Source organism: Castor canadensis, chromosome 14 (genome assembly GCF_047511655.1).
Source record: "Castor canadensis chromosome 14, mCasCan1.hap1v2, whole genome shotgun sequence".
Classification (NCBI taxonomy): Eukaryota; Metazoa; Chordata; class Mammalia; order Rodentia; family Castoridae; genus Castor; species Castor canadensis.
Genome location: NC_133399.1, coordinates 9,234,013 through 9,251,267, shown reverse-complemented (window position 1 = coordinate 9,251,267; position 17,255 = coordinate 9,234,013). Strand labels below are relative to the sequence as shown.

The 17,255-nt window shown below is 53.9% G+C and overlaps 1 protein-coding gene across 19 annotated transcripts in view; it reads right to left on the bottom strand.

The window, feature by feature from the left end:
- Myo9b (myosin IXB) overlaps positions 1 to 17,255 on the bottom strand; it is a 94,556-nt gene that overhangs the window by 64,487 nt on the left and 12,814 nt on the right. For all 19 annotated transcript variants that reach the window (XM_074053334.1, XM_074053338.1, XM_074053336.1 and 16 more), the window contains exon 2: positions 7,408 to 8,301. In XM_074053334.1, the coding sequence (XP_073909435.1) occupies positions 7,408 to 8,247 (840 nt within the window). In that variant the 5' untranslated portion in view covers positions 8,248 to 8,301. The remainder of the gene's footprint in view (positions 1 to 7,407; positions 8,302 to 17,255) is intronic.

Below are 17,255 nucleotides of genomic sequence, written 5' to 3'. Positions count from 1 at the left end.
CAACACACACACCTTCAGGGCCACACCACAGCAGCCTTGAGCTGCACCTGCAAAGAGGCGAGCCGGGTCTCAGTAAACCTCAGAGCTCTTAAACAAGAACCCTGACTCCAGAGGCAGACATGGGAGCTGCACACACCCAGCTCCCGCCCACCCTGGCCTCAGTTTCCTCATGTAAGGCAAGGGTGGTCAGTCGGCTCATATCAGGACGGGGTGAGGATGTAACAAGACCATGTCCCCGATTCCTGGCAGAGGCTGGCCTGTCCATACCTCGCCCAACAGACGCAGGGAGAGGGACAGGGCCTGGGCCAGTGGCCCGAGAGCAAAGCATGGCAGTAACGGCAACGGGGTCTGGGTGACCTGCCCAGTAGGGTGGCCTGGTACTGTGGACAGCAGGAATAGTGCCAGCAGTCAGGCTGGGTCTGTGGGGTCCCTAAGGAGGCCGGGACTCAAGGCCAGGCCTGATGGGCATGAACCACAGTTAGTTTCATGACAGGCTCATCTGGGACCCCAGGGTGTGTCTGGGCAGCTGGGGTCCTTCCTTGGTCAGGAGTCCCAGTGCTTCTAAGGATGAGTCTGGTTGTGCCCACTGGGGGAGCTTCTGTGTACCCAGCAGCTTGTCACCGTCACTGACTCTCAGTCTCCTCTCCCAGCACAGGCTGGGCCACTGGCTAAGTGGAGGCCTGGGCCCCTTGGGAAAACAGCCCGGTGCACAAGGGTCCTTATTTCGTTTCTGCTTTCAGAATGAAACCGTGTGCTCGCCAACTGATGCCTTCGAACCAGGGAAAGACGGAGGGCGCCCCCCACCTGCACCCTGCCCTGAGAAGAGCTTCCCAGGTCTGCAACGAGGGGGCAGGGCGTGGTCTGTGGCCAGCTCAGCAGCTGCTCTATCTGAGCCACCAGGCCGTTGATGGGCAAGGGTCCCCAAGCTCATTGCTCGCCACCCTGCTAAGCTGAGACAACAAAGCGTCCTCATTTCCAGAGCTGGGAACGGTGTGGAGGGCCTGCCACCCACCAGCCAGGCAAGGCCCCCTCAGTTCCAGGTGTCACCAGGCCCTTTGCAAGGGTGACGGCCATAGCTGACTACAGAGAACTGACCCGTCAGCTGATGGGACCAGCCTCCCACAGCGTTCCCTTCCTGTTTTCTGGTCAGAATTGCACGGTGAGGCTTGCAACCCACGCCTGGGAGGTGGGGGTGCCCCATGCGCCCTAACCTCAGAGCAACTCGACTTCTCCTTTCCAGGAGCTGAGAAAAAGTCCCCAGCGTCACAAGTTGTGGGGATCTTCGGCCTTCCTCCTCCTGGGGTGGGTGAATTTTCACAAAGACACAGAGAGACAGTGTGAGGAGAGGGCACAGGCAGGGCCTGGACCCTGGAGTGGCCAAAGCTGCTTGTGGTGTGCCCACTAGGGAATCCACCTAGAGCAGGGTGACCTGTGAACCCCTACAAAGAGCTATCGAGTACTGGCCCTAGAAGCTGTGAATGTGACCTTGGGTGGGAAGAGGGTGTCTGCAAATGCAATTAAGATACGGGTCTCAAGATGAAGTCACTCATCCGTTTAAAGGGAAAGGGAGGAGCTGCGATGTGCCTCAAGTGGCAGAGCACCTGTCAAGCAAGAGCAAGGACCAGAGATCAGATCCCAGTACTGCCAAAAAAGTAAATAAATAAAAATAAAATAAAGGGAAGGATATGAGAAACACACAGAGTGGAGGAGGCCCCTTGAAGATGGAGGCAGAGAAAGGAGAGATGTGCCTGCAAACTAAGAGATGTCAAGGACGACCAGAGCCACCGGAAGTCAACAGAGAGCCTGTGATGGATTCTGCTTTGGGAACTGGAAAGCTCTGACCCTGCCGACAGGTTGAGTTTAGATTTCTGGCCTCTAGAGCCATGAGAAGAAATTCTTGTGTGAGGCCACTTTGTGTGGTATTTTCTTACAGTGGCCACAGGACCTTTGCATACTGATGCATCCCTCTGGTGCTCGGTTTCTGAATCTTTAAAATGGGCACAGCTGCTGTGTGGACTCAGAGATGATGATGGATGAACACTATGAGGCCCAAAGCCAGACAACTAGTGGGCCAGAAGATGTAAGAACTAATTGGTCCTGGTTTCAGGAAGTACCTTAGGTTCGCTCAGAATGGCTGGGACTTAGGAGTGACACTTATATACTCAGCACCTGAAATTACCAGTGACTGGGTCTCATGGGGTGACCCTACAGCAGCAGTTCTCACACCAAGAGACTCTGTCCCTGGGGGGGCAGTGGCAGTGTCTGGGGACATTCTGGCTGACACACCTGCAGAGGGAGGTGCTACTGATGCCTGGTGGAGGAGCCAAAGATGGTACCCAGCACCCTTCAATGCACAGGACGCCCCACTGCAGAGAACGACCTGGCCCCAGGTCCCTGCGGTGCCCACGCTGAAAAAACCCAGCTCTGAGTGAAAACCTCCTCATCTCTTTGCAAGCAGTCGCCCCAGGAAACAGGATTATGACTGTGACGTGGATTCTGTGACCCAGTGTAGGCACCACCCTCCAGTAGCTCATAACTGCTACAGAAAACTGAGGCGGAGGCCTCAGGAGGCAGCTGGGCGAGATCAGGGTCTGACTCACGCAGGGTGACTAACGCCACTGACGACGTCTAGGACAGCGTGCCAGTCCCTGAGGGCACTGCAGGAAACCGGATGCAGGCTCAGAGCTCCAGGAGGACCGTGAAGCCAGGGCAGCCCTCAGAGATGAATGCCCCAAATGTCACCAGCTGTTACTCCACAGGGACTACTGTGTGCTGACTTGTGTCCTGCCCACAAAAGTTATGTCCACATCCTCACCCCTGGCACCTGTGAATGTGACCCTTATGAAATAGGGTCCAATGACCTGTTTTCTGTTGCTGTAACAAAACACGTGAGCCTGGGTACTTTATACAGACAAGAGGTTTATTTAGCTCACAGTTTTGGAGGTTAAAAGTTCCAAAATTGGGCAGCCCCGTGTGTTTGGTCTCTGGTAAGGACCCCTGGCTGTGGGACAACATACTGTTGAAATAGAAAGGACACCAGTTAGGTGACAGTTTGGATCCTGAATGTCCCCCAGAGGCCCATGTGTTAAACACATGGCCCCATCCTGTGCTGCTACAGGGAGGTGGTGGGAGCTGTAAGAGCTGGGGCCTACTGAGAGGAAGTTAGATCGTGGAGGCATGGCCTTCAAGGGGATATTGGGTTCCTGGCCCTCCTCTTTTTCTGTTTCCCAGTCATCATTAGGCAAGCAGCTTCCACTGTCATGCACTCCCGCCACGATGTCAAAGCAACACCTTTAATCAATCAATCATGGATTAACGGCCAGTTATGGCAATGCACACCTGTAATCTCAGCTACAGGTGATACACAAGTAAGAGGATCACAGAAAAATGTGAGACCCTATCTGAAAAACAAACCAAAGCAAAAAGGTATGGGGGCACAGCTCAAATGGTAGAGCACCTGCCTAGCAAGTGCAAAACCGTGAGCTCAAACCCCAGTACCTCCCCCTGAAAGAAACTGAAACCTCAAAACCTGTGAGGCAAAATAAACCTTTCCGCGTTTTAGTTATTTGCCTCAGGTACGTTACAGTAGCAGAAGGCTGACTAACACAGGCTGCACATAGAAGGGCCATGCAGGCTCACTTTAATAACTCGCTCTCGTGAGAACTCCCTCACCCTGGAAGACCACCATTAATCCCTTTCACAAACAGTGTCCCCGCAACCTGATCACCTTGCTCTAGACACCACTTGCCAGTATTGTTCCACCAGGGACCCAACCTCCAGCAGGGACCCTCTGGGGACCCTCACACCACAGCAAGGGTCTCTTGAGATGTAACTGGCTGGGATGGGGTCATACTGGAGCATGGGGGGCTCCAAATCTTATAAGAAGCCCATGTGAAGACCAGACACACAGATGAGTGCCCTCGACAGCAGAGGCAGAGCCTGGAGGGAGGTGGCCACTGGCCAAGGACCGCCCAGAGCCACGGGAAGCTGGAGGAGGCAGGAGGAAGCGTGGCTTTGATTTTGAACCTGTGGCCTCCAGAACTGCGAGAGAGCTAGCGCCTGTTGCTCAAAGCCCCTGGATCTGTGGTGCTGGGTTATGACGACCACAGGAAACTCAGTCAGCCCTGTGGGGTCCTGGGCAGGAAAGGGACACCACAATGTGGAAGTGGGAGGGGATCAGGGGAAGGTGTGCCCTGAACTCAGGCCTCCTGGTCGTGCACTGCTGACATCTTAGGGCAGGGCACATCACCTGTGTGAGGCTCAGTAATTCATCCACCTGCTGCCTTCTATGACGGCGATGGGCCTGTCTGGCAAAACCCTCAATCAGTCCACACTGTGTCCACATTCACATTCACAGACTTAATTCACTGTTTTATCCTGGACTTGGGGGCCAGGCGTGAGCATTTTGGCCTTGTACCCATCATGGCTCCTGGCCACCTGCTGGGAAGACAGTGGAGCCATCAGTGGCTTCCACCCATGTCCCAGAACTGTAAAAAAGTCACAGCAATCCCAGGACCTTCAGCCAGATTGGGTCTGGCCTCTGTTCACACTCCGTAGCTCTGCTCAGGACCTACGTCACCCAGATTCTTTGGGCTCCCTGGGCCCTGTCCCTCACCCGCCGCCCCTGTGCTCCTGCTCTGCCCTCCCTCACCTACTCTGGCCCCTCCAGCGCCCTCTAGGCTCCCACTTTCCCTCCTGACACACCACAGGCCAGCCTCCCGGCCTTTGCACTGGCTGAGCCTCCTACCCGGACGGCCACATGACTCCCCCCAGCCTCCCTCAGGCCTACCTCAGGTGGGGCCTTCCCATCTCCTGGCCTTCCCCCCATGGGCTTGCTGTTCTCAGGGGCAGTCTGCTCACGTAGAGGCTATGTTTCTCTTACTGTCTGTCTGTCCACACCTCTCTGGGGTGACAGTGCCACACAGTAAAACCTTTGTGCTGATTTGGCCCACATACAGCCTGGCTGCCTGGACTGGTTCCTACCACCTGGCAGACATAGGTGCAACATGGTAGCTCCCCACTTATCTGTCTGCGGGGGGTGTATTTCCAGACCCCCCCCGAATCGGTACCTGAAATGCAGAGAGTATCGGATCCTACAGAGACCTTTTCTCCTATCTATATATACCTATGGCAAAGTTGAACATGCAAATCAAGCACAGGAAAAAAACTAACAAGCCAGGCGCTGGTGACTCATGCCTGTAATCCCTCCCCCATCTCCAAATTAACAAGAGCTAAATGGACTGGAGGTGTGGCTCAAGAGGTAGAGAGCCTGCTTTGTGTGCACAAAGCCGAGCTCGAACCCCAGTCCCACCAAAAAAATAAATAAATAAAATAAATAAATAAATACCCAAGGGGTACCCTGAATCCAAGCCCTGCAAACCAAGATGAGTGGTAAAAGAGTAACGGGAGGGTACCGCATACAGAGTGGACACACTGGACAAAGGGATGATTCCTGCTGGAGGACAGAGCTGGACAGTGAGAGACCATCATACTGCTCAGACTGGAGAGCGAGTCCAAACACTTACACATTGCCTTTGGATCTTCCCAGTTACTGTTTTCAGGTTGGGATCGACTGCTGGTAAATGAAGTCCTACAAATGTGAAACCCTACTAAGAAGGAAGACACGCACTCTGTGCCAAGCTACCGCACAGTGTGAGAAGCTTATGCAGACCACAACCCTGAGCCTGTAGATTACTTGTGGAGGAGGAAACAGAAACGGGCCACATGCTGGCTCGGAGCTAAGTCCTCCTGACTTCTTGCTGTGGCCTCAGCAAGGAAGAGGAACTGAGATGTCCTCCATAGACACTGCCTACAGGAGAGCTCAGGGCATGGACCCAGCAGCCCTTGGTTTGGGGGGATGGACAAGAGGCCACAGGTCAATTCTGGGGAAGGAGGGGGCCACCCCACCCCCAACTCGCTCCCTCCGGGGAGGAAGAGGCTTTGAGACCCTGCAGGCAAAAAACCATGACATGTCACAAATGCAGTCATGCCTTGGTGTCCATGTGGGACCAGCGCCAGGACTCCATGGGGATGTGAAAGCTGAGATGCTGAGTCCCTCATACAAGATGGGGTAGTGCTCGCAGAGAACCTCCCGCAGACTTTTATCATCTGATGACTAATGACTCCAACACCACGGACGTCACATACCATGTAGATTCGAGAAGCAAACGTGGTCTACTGAAAGGAAAGGCACAGCCTCGGCCCTGACCCCATGCCTCACCCCTGACCAGGTGACAATGGTTTTGTCTTATCTGAAAACCCCTACAGTGAGGATGGCCGCATGGTCACTTCTGCCACCCGTGTGTCTGGACCTGAGTCCAGAAGGCTCACCAGTAGCAATTCATCAGTGGCTCCCAATGGTTGGACCAACAGGGACAGCGGACAGTGGGGGCGGGCATGGTGTCCGAAGTGGCCCGTCCTCCACTGTCTCTACAGACAGCACTGCCAGGCAGCCCCTCTCCGGTCCACTCACAATGCCTCCTCCCCATCCCCTACCCGGTCACCTGGGGCTGCCATTCACCCTGCTGGCTTGTCAAACCTGTGCCCTCCAAGAAACGTTCAACATGTGGACCCCAGCCTTTTCTTCCAGGAACCAGAGGGCGATTGCTGCTCCCTGGACACCTGTTTTTCAGTGCTAGGGACAGAACCCAGGACTTTGTGTATGCCGGGCAAGTACTCACAACTGAGCTGTACCCCCAGCTTGGCTGGTTTTTTTTCAGCAGTACTGAAGTTTGAACTCAGGCTTCATGCTTTTCAGGCAGGCACTCTATCACTTGAGGCACCCTGCCAGTCCAGCCCATTGATTTTTTGAGACAAAGTCTCACTATGTAGCCTAGACTGCCCTCAAACTCTTTATCCTCCTGCCAAGAGCTGGGATTGCAGGCAGGCACCACATTGCCTGGGTTATTTCCCCTATTTCTAATGCCCTGATATCTGTGGTATGGCTGACCTTGAGGGGACAGACCCTCCTGGGTCTAAGCAGTTCCTAGACACAGTCAAGGAGTCTTCCAGAGTTCATACACCAATCACTTCCTTTTCAAAGCTTTCATGTGCCAGGCCACCTTTCCTGTCCCAATTACCCCAGGACTCTGGATGACTAATGGCAGTCTCTCCACCCCAGAACCCTAAAATGATCCTAAGAGCCACTTCTTTTCCAAGAAAACCATGAGAAAGGCTTCTCTGCTCTGCCCCTCGACTAAGCCTGGTGCCTCCCATGCTCCCTGCATGTCACTGTCCCTCCTGAGAATGGCTAGAAGCTGCTGCCAACAGCTGTCACGGACTGACCTGCTGGCCTGAGAAGCAGTGAGAAAACATTTTCATCACTTCTTTTTTTTTGCAGTGCTGGGAATGGACCCCAGGCCCTTTGCACATGCTCTACCCCAGCGCAGCCCGGCTCCCCGAGCTCACCTCCAACACTGGCCCGGCGCCCAGGATGGTCCTCTCAACACCGCTGGCATAGCCCTTCTGGCTGAGGGCGGTGAGGCAGTGAATCAGGAAGTTGGTGCTCTGGGTCTTCCCTGAGCCACTCTCACCCGAGATCACAATGCACTGATTGACGCGTTTACGCAGCATGGCATAGTAGGCCACGTCGGCCAGCGCAAACACGTGCGGCTCCAGCTTCCCCAGCTGCTGGTTCTCGTACATCTTCACGTACTTGGGGTTGTAGATGGGCAGGAACTTGAAGGGGTTCACGGCCACCAGGATGCTGCCGGCGTACGTGTAGATCTTGTGCTGCAGGAAGCGCTGGCGCAGATTCTCCAGCAGGTTGGCCTCGGTCAGCTCGGGCAGGTTGCACAGGTCGTCAAAGTCAGCGTGCTGTCGCGGCAGCAGCCCACGCTCCACCAGGCGCCGGGTGGCCGTGGCCTGGGCCACCAGCTGCATGTGCACATACTTGATGGTGCCGTCGGCGTTGCGCTCCTGCAGCAGGAAGTAATAGCCGTCCTCCTGCGGGTGCTCGTCCTGTGCCCGCCGCGGCCACAGCAGCACACGGTGCACAGGCGAGTCGTTGGCATCCAGCACCCACTCCTCGCCGCCCGACTCCTTCACCTCCACCAGCACGTAGCACTTGGTGCCATCCAGGCGCAGGCTGGCAATCACGTCCTTGATGACGTCTGACGTGGTGCTGTCCTTGGTGGCCGTCACGCGGCAGGAGGCCTGGCTGGCGGTGGAGGACAGCTGTGGGTAGATGTGCAGGTGGTAGGCGGCCTGCTGTCGGCGGCTGGAACCGCCAGCCTCGTGCACACTCATGCTGCCCGCTGCCTGGCTTCAGCATGCCTCCCGGGCTCGGGGCACCTCCTGCAGCTGCGGGGGACGAGAGGGCACGGTCAGGCTCGGTCAGCACAGTGGGAAAGGGACCCCTTAACAGACAGGCCAGACGGAGGCTGGAACCTCCCGCCCAGGCCAGGCTCTAAGGAGCCTCCACCTGGCTTCTTTTTTTTGGCAATGCTGGAGATTGAGCCAGGGCCTCATGCATGCTACGTTAAGTCCTCTGCCACCAAGCTACACCCCAGTCCTTTCTTTTCTTTACTTTTTTTTTTTTTTTTTGGCAGTACTGGGGCTTGAACTCAGAGGCTCATGATTGCTAGGCAGGCCTCTACCACTTGAGCCACCCCCAGCCCTCTTTGCTGCAGGTTATTTTTCAGATAGACTCTCATGCTTTTTTGCCCAAGATAGGTCTGAACCTTGAACCTCCCTATGCCCCCTGGGATTACAGGCACACACCACCATGCCCAGGTTATTGGTTAAGATAGGGTCTTGCAAAGAGGCACCAGGTGGCTCACACCTGTAATCCTAGCTACTCAGGAGGCAATTGCAAGACCCTATCTCGAAAACACCCAATACACAAAAGGGCTGGTGGAGTGGCTCAAGTGGTACAGCAACTGCCTAACAAACATGAGGCCCTGAGTTCAAACCCCAGTGCCATCATACACACACAAAAACGAGGGTCTTTGCCAACCTCTCGTGTAGGCTGATCAAAATGTGATCTTTCTGATCTCCACCTCCCCAGTGGCCAGGATTATAGATGTGAACCACCACTCCTGGCCTCTCTCTGTCCTTTAACAAGGCCTCTAGCTCCAGGGTTGTGTCTCTTATGAGGTATGTCACCACCACCCTCAAATCAAACCCCCCACCTTGACTTTTCTCATCCTCGTCCAGGTCCCAGTCCTGCCCTGCTCATGTCAGCCATAGGCCATGACCTCCTGCTAGCTCAGCCCTGCCCTGCTGGTGTCTTTCTTGACCTTTCCTCCCCAAGAAAACCTCCCCACATGCAACACAAGCACAGAAGGGTCAGCCCCATGGGCCTCAGCCGTGTCTGTGCAACACAGTGGGGACGGCAAGAGGTGTGCAGGTCAGAGCAAGACTGGACCTGCCCCAGAACCTGGGGACCCCAAAACCCAACCAAGCAGGAAGAAGTCAGGGTGAGCCATCAAGAACTGGCTTGAGAGATGAGCTCAGAGGGAATCTGTTTCTAGAACACCAGGTGGGAGGGGTATGTGCGCTGCAGGACAACTAGCCAGCCTCCCTTAGACTGCCAAGATCGTGAGCAACAAAGGAAAACTGAGGGAATGCACTGGGGTACCTTGAAGGGATCGCCACCCAGAGAGAAGATGTAAATGGCCAGGCATGGTAGTGCACACTGTAATCTGAGCTACTCAGGGGGCAGAGATCAGGAGGACTGCAGTGTGAAGACACATCTACTAGACTCTCTGAAAAATAACTAAAGCAAAAAAGGGCTGGCAGAGTGGTTCAAGTGGTAAAGGACCTGACTAGCAAGTATGAGACCCTCAGTTCAAACCCTGGAACCACCAAAAAAAAGAGCAGGTTTTTAAAAAGGCAAGCCTGATTCCTTTGGCTTCTCTTCTTGCCATGTGATCCATCTTCCACACACTCCCACCATAATGCCATCTGCCACAAGGACCCTGTCAGATGCCAGGCAGCAATGACTGAGCTTGGACTTCCAACCCCCCACACTCTTGAGCTAAGTCAACCTCTTTTCTTTATAAAGCACCCAGACTCAAGTACTTTGTTATAATTCCAACAGAAAATGGATTAAGACAGAGACACACTATACTATCTTAGCAGTTTTTCTGTAAATCTCAATTTACTCTAAAAGAAAAACACATATTTTACACACACACACACACACACACTTGGGGATGTGACCCAGTGCCTCAAGCATGCTAGGCAAGGGCTGAACTGCACCCCCAGCCCTGAAAAAGCTTACTTATTTTTTAAAAGTACATATACTTCTGAAGGTTGTAGGAAGAAAACCCAGTGGATGCTGGTGACAGCCACCTGGGGTCTTGGAACAGGAGGCACAAATGCAGTGTGCGCTGTGTGTGGACCCACTGTGTGCCAACTGAGGATGGGTGAGTACAGGACAGCAAAGCAGATGTGGCCCAGCAGGAGAGGCAGGTATACAAATAAACATGAATGCATCAAGTCCAACAACACACGACACATAGTAGGAACCATAAACCTGGAGGGCCAGAAACACTGTGGAGGAGGTGTGACATCTACGAGGGGTTCTGAAGGATGAAGCGGAGTTCGTTCCTGAGGTGAGCAAATAGAAGGAAGAGGGGGTGCTAGGCCCACTGCTTGTTTTTGTAAATAAAGTTTTATTGGAAGGCAGCCTGGCCTGCCCATTCACGTACTGTCTGTGGCTGCTTTTGCTACAACAGCAAAGTAGAGGCTCACGGGAGAGACACTAAAGCCTCTACACTGCAAGACAGTCCCTATGCAGTCTTCTGAAAGAGGCTTGGCAACTCTGACCTGGCAGCAGTGTGACTCAGCACCTCGAGCCTGAGAGGCCACCGGAGGCTGAGATCACGCTGGCTCTGGGAAGATGAGTCCCACAGAAGGGTCAGGGAGACAACGGGAGACACACTGAACGAAACTAAGTCGTGAGGTCACAGTGACCACGCATATGGGGATGGGCAGTGGCCAGGACAAGGGCAGAGGAGAACGTAATTTTCAAAACTTTCCCCCAACTTAAAAAGTAACTAGGACTGGAAGCATGGACCAAGTGGTAGAGCCCTGAGTACAAATCCCAGTCCACAGGAAAAAAAAAAAAAAAAAAAGGCTGGGTGTCAGCTGCAGAGGCCCAAGACCCCTAGGCTCCAGGCAGTCCCCTTGAAAAAAAAAAGTCCTATCATCAACTTCCTTCCACTTTGGCATACACTTGTGTTTTCTTTTTTTTGAGGTGCTGGAGTTTGAACTCATGGCTTCCCCTGTGCTAGGATGGCCTCTACCATCTGAGCCACATCCCTGCCCTTTGGGCTTTAGTTGCCTGCGTTTTTGCCCTGGGCAGCCTTGAACACTCCTCCCCATCCTTTCTATTACACTTCCTGTGTAGCTGTAACAACAGGCATGCCACACCACACCTGGCTTACTGACTAAGATGGGGTCTCTAATCACCCCCAAAAGGCAAACCTCCTGATCTCCACCTCCCCAATAGCTTGGATTACAGGCAGGAGTCACTGAGCCTGATCTTATGAACTATGTATTTTAATAAAATTTGGATGATACTGGGCTTGGGGGTGTGGCTCAGCGATAGAGTGCTTGCCTGGCATGCTCAAGGCCCCGGGTTTGACCCCAGCACTGCAGAACAAACAAAAAGTTTGGATCATAACACACAAAGCCAACTGGGGATGGAAGATGTCTAGGGGCAGACTGCTGCATCTGCACTGAACACGTACAGGCTTTCTTTTCTTGTCGGGAGTCCCTAAACACTAAGGTGTAGTAACTGTGCATACAGACATGTGTCAGGTGCTGAGTCACATATAAAGTCTGCAGGAGCAGGCTCTATGCAGACTCATGAGTTTATGGGAGGAACCTGAACATCCATGGATTTTGGTATCTGAGGGGCTTCTAGAGCCAATCCCCCTAAGAACTGGAAGCAGGGACTCATAGCCTTGCACACAAATGCTCATGGCGAGATCTGTAATATCTAAAAGGTGGAAACAGGCCAAGTGCCCACCAATGGATGAACTGACAAACTGTAGTCCATCCATACAGTGAAATACTACTCAGCCAAGAAAAGGAACGGAGTGCTGACCCGTGCTACAATGTGGATGAAACTGGAAAACACAACCTGAGTGACAGAACCCAGACACAGAGCTCACACAGTGTGTGTGCCACTGATAGGAAAAGTCCAAAACAGGCAAATTCACAACAGGACACAGATCATGGCCACCAGAACCTGGGCGGGGAGGGGATGGGGAGTGAGTGCTGATGGGGATGAGATCTCCTTTTGAGAATGGAATGTTCTGGAAGCAGACAGAGGTAGGGGGGTGTACACACTGAGACTGTGCACTATAGAATGGTGAATCTCATGTGATTTCACCTCAATAAAATTTCAGACTCCAGGTTAATTCTACGAATACGAAATTCTAGAAAACGCGAGCTAGTCTGTACAGACAGAAAACAGACTGGTGGCTCTGTGGGGGTGGGGAGGGATAAGGAGCCCATGGGGACCTTCTGGGTGGCTGGTGTGTGTCCACTACCTTGGCCATGGTAGCAGGCTCTCAGCTATCTGCACAGGGCACACTCGGTGAATGGCACACTTTCAGGAAGTGAGGTTTATAGTGCAACCATTAGGCCTCCTTAAAACCGCTTGGTAGTGGGGCACAGTGGTGCACGCCTGTAATCCCAGCACTCGGGAGGCTGAGGCAGGAGGGTCTCTGTGAGCCAGCCTAGGCTACATGGCAACACCGTGTTGCAGAAAACCAAATAAACAAAGTTGTGGGCAGCACGAGAGAGCCTGTTTCCCTAGGAGTTTAACTTTCGGGGACTTTTTGCTCAGTATTCCACATGTCCTCCCTTGAGCCTGGGTACTGAGTTCCTTGGATGACACAGCCAAGAAGTGGGTGGGAATCTCTGCTGGCCCGGCAGTTCAGGAACCCCTCAAAACCAATCACAGAATGTTCCTGGCATCGCCGCAGGGCCCCGGAAGGGGGACAATGAGCCAGGTGAGAAACGCGGGGATCCGAGTTGGATTCCGTGTCTTTATCACGGTCATGCACGCGTGCACACACACCTGCACACACCCAGTCAGCAGCCTGACGTGATCCCGTAAGACTGCGTTGCCTGGTGTCACTGTAGTTGAGTTCGTGGAAGTCCACTTGCTCTGTGATGTCCCCAAAGTGATGGAACTGGTTAACAAGGCACTTCCTCAGTAGGGATCCTGGCTGTTAGGTGACACGAGACGGCACACATAGGCGCGTGTGTGCACAAGCAGATGCACACAACATGCGCTCCTGCACAAACACACCCACAGGACACGCGTGTCGACACAGCACAGCCACACGCACACACGCGCGTGCGCGTACACACGAAGCCGGCCTCTCTTGGGTGAGGGACACTCAGGGAGGGAGGCGAGTGTGTCCCTCCAGCCCCTGGCCCCGATCTCTGGAGGACTGCCTCCGACCAGGCTGCCTGAACACAGCGGTGGGAGGTCACCCGGACGCACAACTTCCTCCTTCGGGGCAGAGACTGCCTCTGCGTGACAAGCCAGCTGAGGAGCCCAACGATGGGACCGTTCTGCTCCCTGTGACCTCCGCCATCTGCCCTGCTGAAGGGCTGGCCAACCGTCCACCACGGGGCCACACAAGCTGAAGGCTGTACAGACGGCAGCACTCAGGGCCACCAAGTGAGACCAGGCTCCTGTGACTCACAGCGGGGACAGAAGCCGGTGGAAGCATTTCCAGCTCTGAGCCCACTGGCGTGACAGAAAGGCAGAGGCTCGGGAAACCACCCTCTTAGAGATGGGGGACCGTGAGGGACAGCAACAGGAACCACCCACTCAAGTCCCACCCCAGCGAGAAGGAAGTCAGTAAGGCTTGCTCAGACACATACAGAGGCACAGGTTCCCGGCCATGGAAGGAAGCCAGGAGAAACCCACTGGGGTCACCTGCCATGCCCTACTGCAGCCACCTCCTGATGTCAGAGCCCACCTGGTCCCGTGCATCTGCATTCTGGAAAACTCCTCCACCTGGACTTGGCGGGGAACCCCGACCACCTGGCAGGTGGCACATGGTCCTTCTCTGTGGGAGCCGCACTTCTGTCTGGGACCCCTGGGGAGGAGGCTGCCCAGGGCTTCCCAACTGTCTCCTGTTACAACTAGAGCTCAGACTGGTTCTGGGGCGGGGGAACCCCTCTTGCAAACAGTTCCTAAGCTCCCTGCATTCAAACCAGAGGCAAGCTGGGCGTGGTGATGCACACCTGTAGTCCCAGCTACTTGGGAGGCTGAGGCAGGAGAATCATGAGTTCAACACTGGCCTGGTTTATACAGTGAGACCCAGCCTCAGAACAAAAAAAACTCCTCAGGGGCACCAAGCAATCCTCTTCTCCCTCCCCAGGCCTTTCCGCCCACTGTGGGAGAGCCCCTGAAAGTACCCATCTGTCTGAGTATATAGCCCCTTGGGGGCACCTCATTGCCACCCCCCCAAGTCCACCCTCAGAGTGCCTGGCTGCCTGGCCTGAGACAGCACAGTCGTCCCTCAGCCCCCATATGGGCTGACCAGACACTCAGACCCCTGCCCAGGAGGTCAGGCCCAGGGTCACGGTCAGATCCTGCAGTGCCTGCTGGGGGACCACCCCACATCCAAACTGTTGCATGGTGGGAAAGCACGTTCCTCAGTGCCTGGGCTAAATCTGAGACCCCTCGACCAGGTCTCTCACACAGGCCTGATACCGCCGTCCCCTCCAGATGTCCAGGCCCAGCAGGGCAGGCCACCACCACCTGTCCCTGCCGACCCAAGACTGCAGGGCCCGTCCCCACACTGCTCTCTCCTGGCAGCCCCATCCTCACTTCTCCCCCAGGTGGGACACGGTGCAAGCGAGCTGCTCATTATGCAGCTACACTCAGCGCAGAACCTCAGGGTGCTCCCTCTCCCCAATGACAGAGGGAAGCCTAGCATGCCCTCGTCTCACTTGTGACACCTACCTGGTAGATCTGTGTCATGGCTTAAATAGTCTGTCTCCACCAAAACCCTGCAAAACTCACAGCAAGTTGATTGTGAACATGGCCGTGTTGAAGCAGTTGGGCCACGGTGGGGGGGGTCCCTCTCCACTGATCACTGTCTTTCTCCTGGGGACCTGTCAGGTGTCTCTGAGTGTGGCCCCTTCCCTCTCTCTGCACGTTTGCCTGCCCTTCCACCTTCCACACCATGAGTTAAAGGAATGCAAGACCCTACCAGAAGCCTGCCAGTTGTGGCTGCCCAATTCTGGGAATCTAAACAAACCTCTGTTCTTTATAAACTTCTTTATGTATATAAATTTCTTTATAAATTTCCCAGCCTCATGCATTTTGTTATAACTACAGAAAATGAACTAAGACAGCATGTCGTCTCACCTACAATGTTGGGCTGCCCCCCCAATCCCCAAACACACACTGAGGTCAAAATCCAGTGCAAAGGCCTCTGATCCGTTTTGCAGAGCAGCACATGAGAGCTCCTGACTCACACATGCTCACCAGCATTAGATATTAATATTTTTCTCAATCTACAGTCACCCACAAGGACAAAAGAGCACCTCACAGAGAAATGATGCATTATCGAGCTGGGAGTCGTGGTACCTGTCTATAATCCCAGCCAGCCCTTGGGAAGCTGAGCCCAGGCTGTCCTGGGCTACACAGTGAGACCCTGTCTCAGAAATACCCAAACTGACTGTAAGCTGAACACGCACTGAAGTCACCTAACGTACTGAGCCCCAGGCCTGGCCTAGCATGCCTTTGGTGTGCTCAGAACACCGACACCGGCCTGGCTAGGAAACACCGTCAACGCGAAGCCTGCTATGACAAAAGGCTGGTGTCTCACGCAGTATGCTCAACGCTGCTGCTGAAAGTGACAGCAGTGTGGCCATTCTGAATGACTGGCCCAGGAAAAGAACCCAAATTCGAAATTCGAAGCCGGGTTTCTACAGAACACACATGGCTTCCACACCACCGCACAGACAGAGAACTGAAAGTGGATTAGGCCAGTACGGCCCGTAGTCCATTTTCAGACAGACAGATCTGCCATTTCCTTGGTGGCTGTACTGCTCGTTCCTCCCCCACATCTGATAAACACTGAACTCCACTGTTTGCATTCCTCGCCCTCCTGGATTTACTTTTTTTAAATTGCAAACAGGGTTTCGCTTTGTAGCCCAGGCTGGCATTGAACTCACGACCCTCCCAAGTGCTAGGACCACAAGCGTGGGCCACCACACCTGGCCTGAGTGACTCAGACAACAGAAATCTCTGCTCTCGCAGCTTTGGAGGCCGAAGTCTGGAATCGAGGTGTTAGCAAGACCCTGTTTTAAAAACAAAAATTGCTAGTCACTAGTGGCTCACACATGTAATCATAGCTACTCAGGAGGCAGAGATCAGGAGGATCACGGTTCATAGCCAGCCTGGGCAAATAGTTCACAAGACCTTATCTTGAAAAAAAACATCACACAAAAAAAGGGCTGGTGGAGTGGCTCAAGGCATAGGTCCCGAGTTCAAACCCCAGTACTGCAAAAAAAAAAAAAAAAAAATTAAGTCAGGTATGACACATGCCTGTAATCCCATTTACTTGGGAGGGAAAAAATTGGAGACCCCATCCCAACCTCTACACTCCTGTCATTCTAGCAACTGGGAAGCATAAATAGGAGGACTGAAGTCCAGGCCAGCCCAGGCATAAAGTGAGACTCCAACTCAAAAAACAACCAAGGGGGGAAGGAGTGGAGGTGTGACTCAAGTGGTAGAGTGCCTGCCTAGCAAGCACCAGGCCCGGAGTTCAAATCCCAGTGCTACAACGACAACAAAATAACCAGATCCTTCTTTGCCTGCTTGGTGGAGTCCTCTTTGCTGAACGTAGGACACTGAGTCACCTTACACAGGAGGGGCTGCCTTGCTTGGGGGAGCCAGACTGGTATGGTTATGGAAGCCTCACAGAACACTCTTCAGTGAGGCCTGTCTCGGGGAGGGCTCAGGGGCTTGCTTTGGCTTCAGGTGTACCTCCCTCATAGGTGCCTGGGACCTGGAAGTCACTGTGAGGCTGAAGCTCCTTGTCACATGTAGATGTGACACCGATTCCCCAAGAATCCCCAATCATGCACAGCAGGAAAGGAAGCAGATCTGGGGCCGGAACCTGGGACAGCAGGTCCTCACAAATCAGGTCCTTTCTCAGTCTGAATCATCCCACCAAATGTGCGAAAACTAGCATGGCGGTCCTACCCTCGACTAGTGACCCTCTCCAGGTCACACAATGTGCACTGGAAACAAGACACAT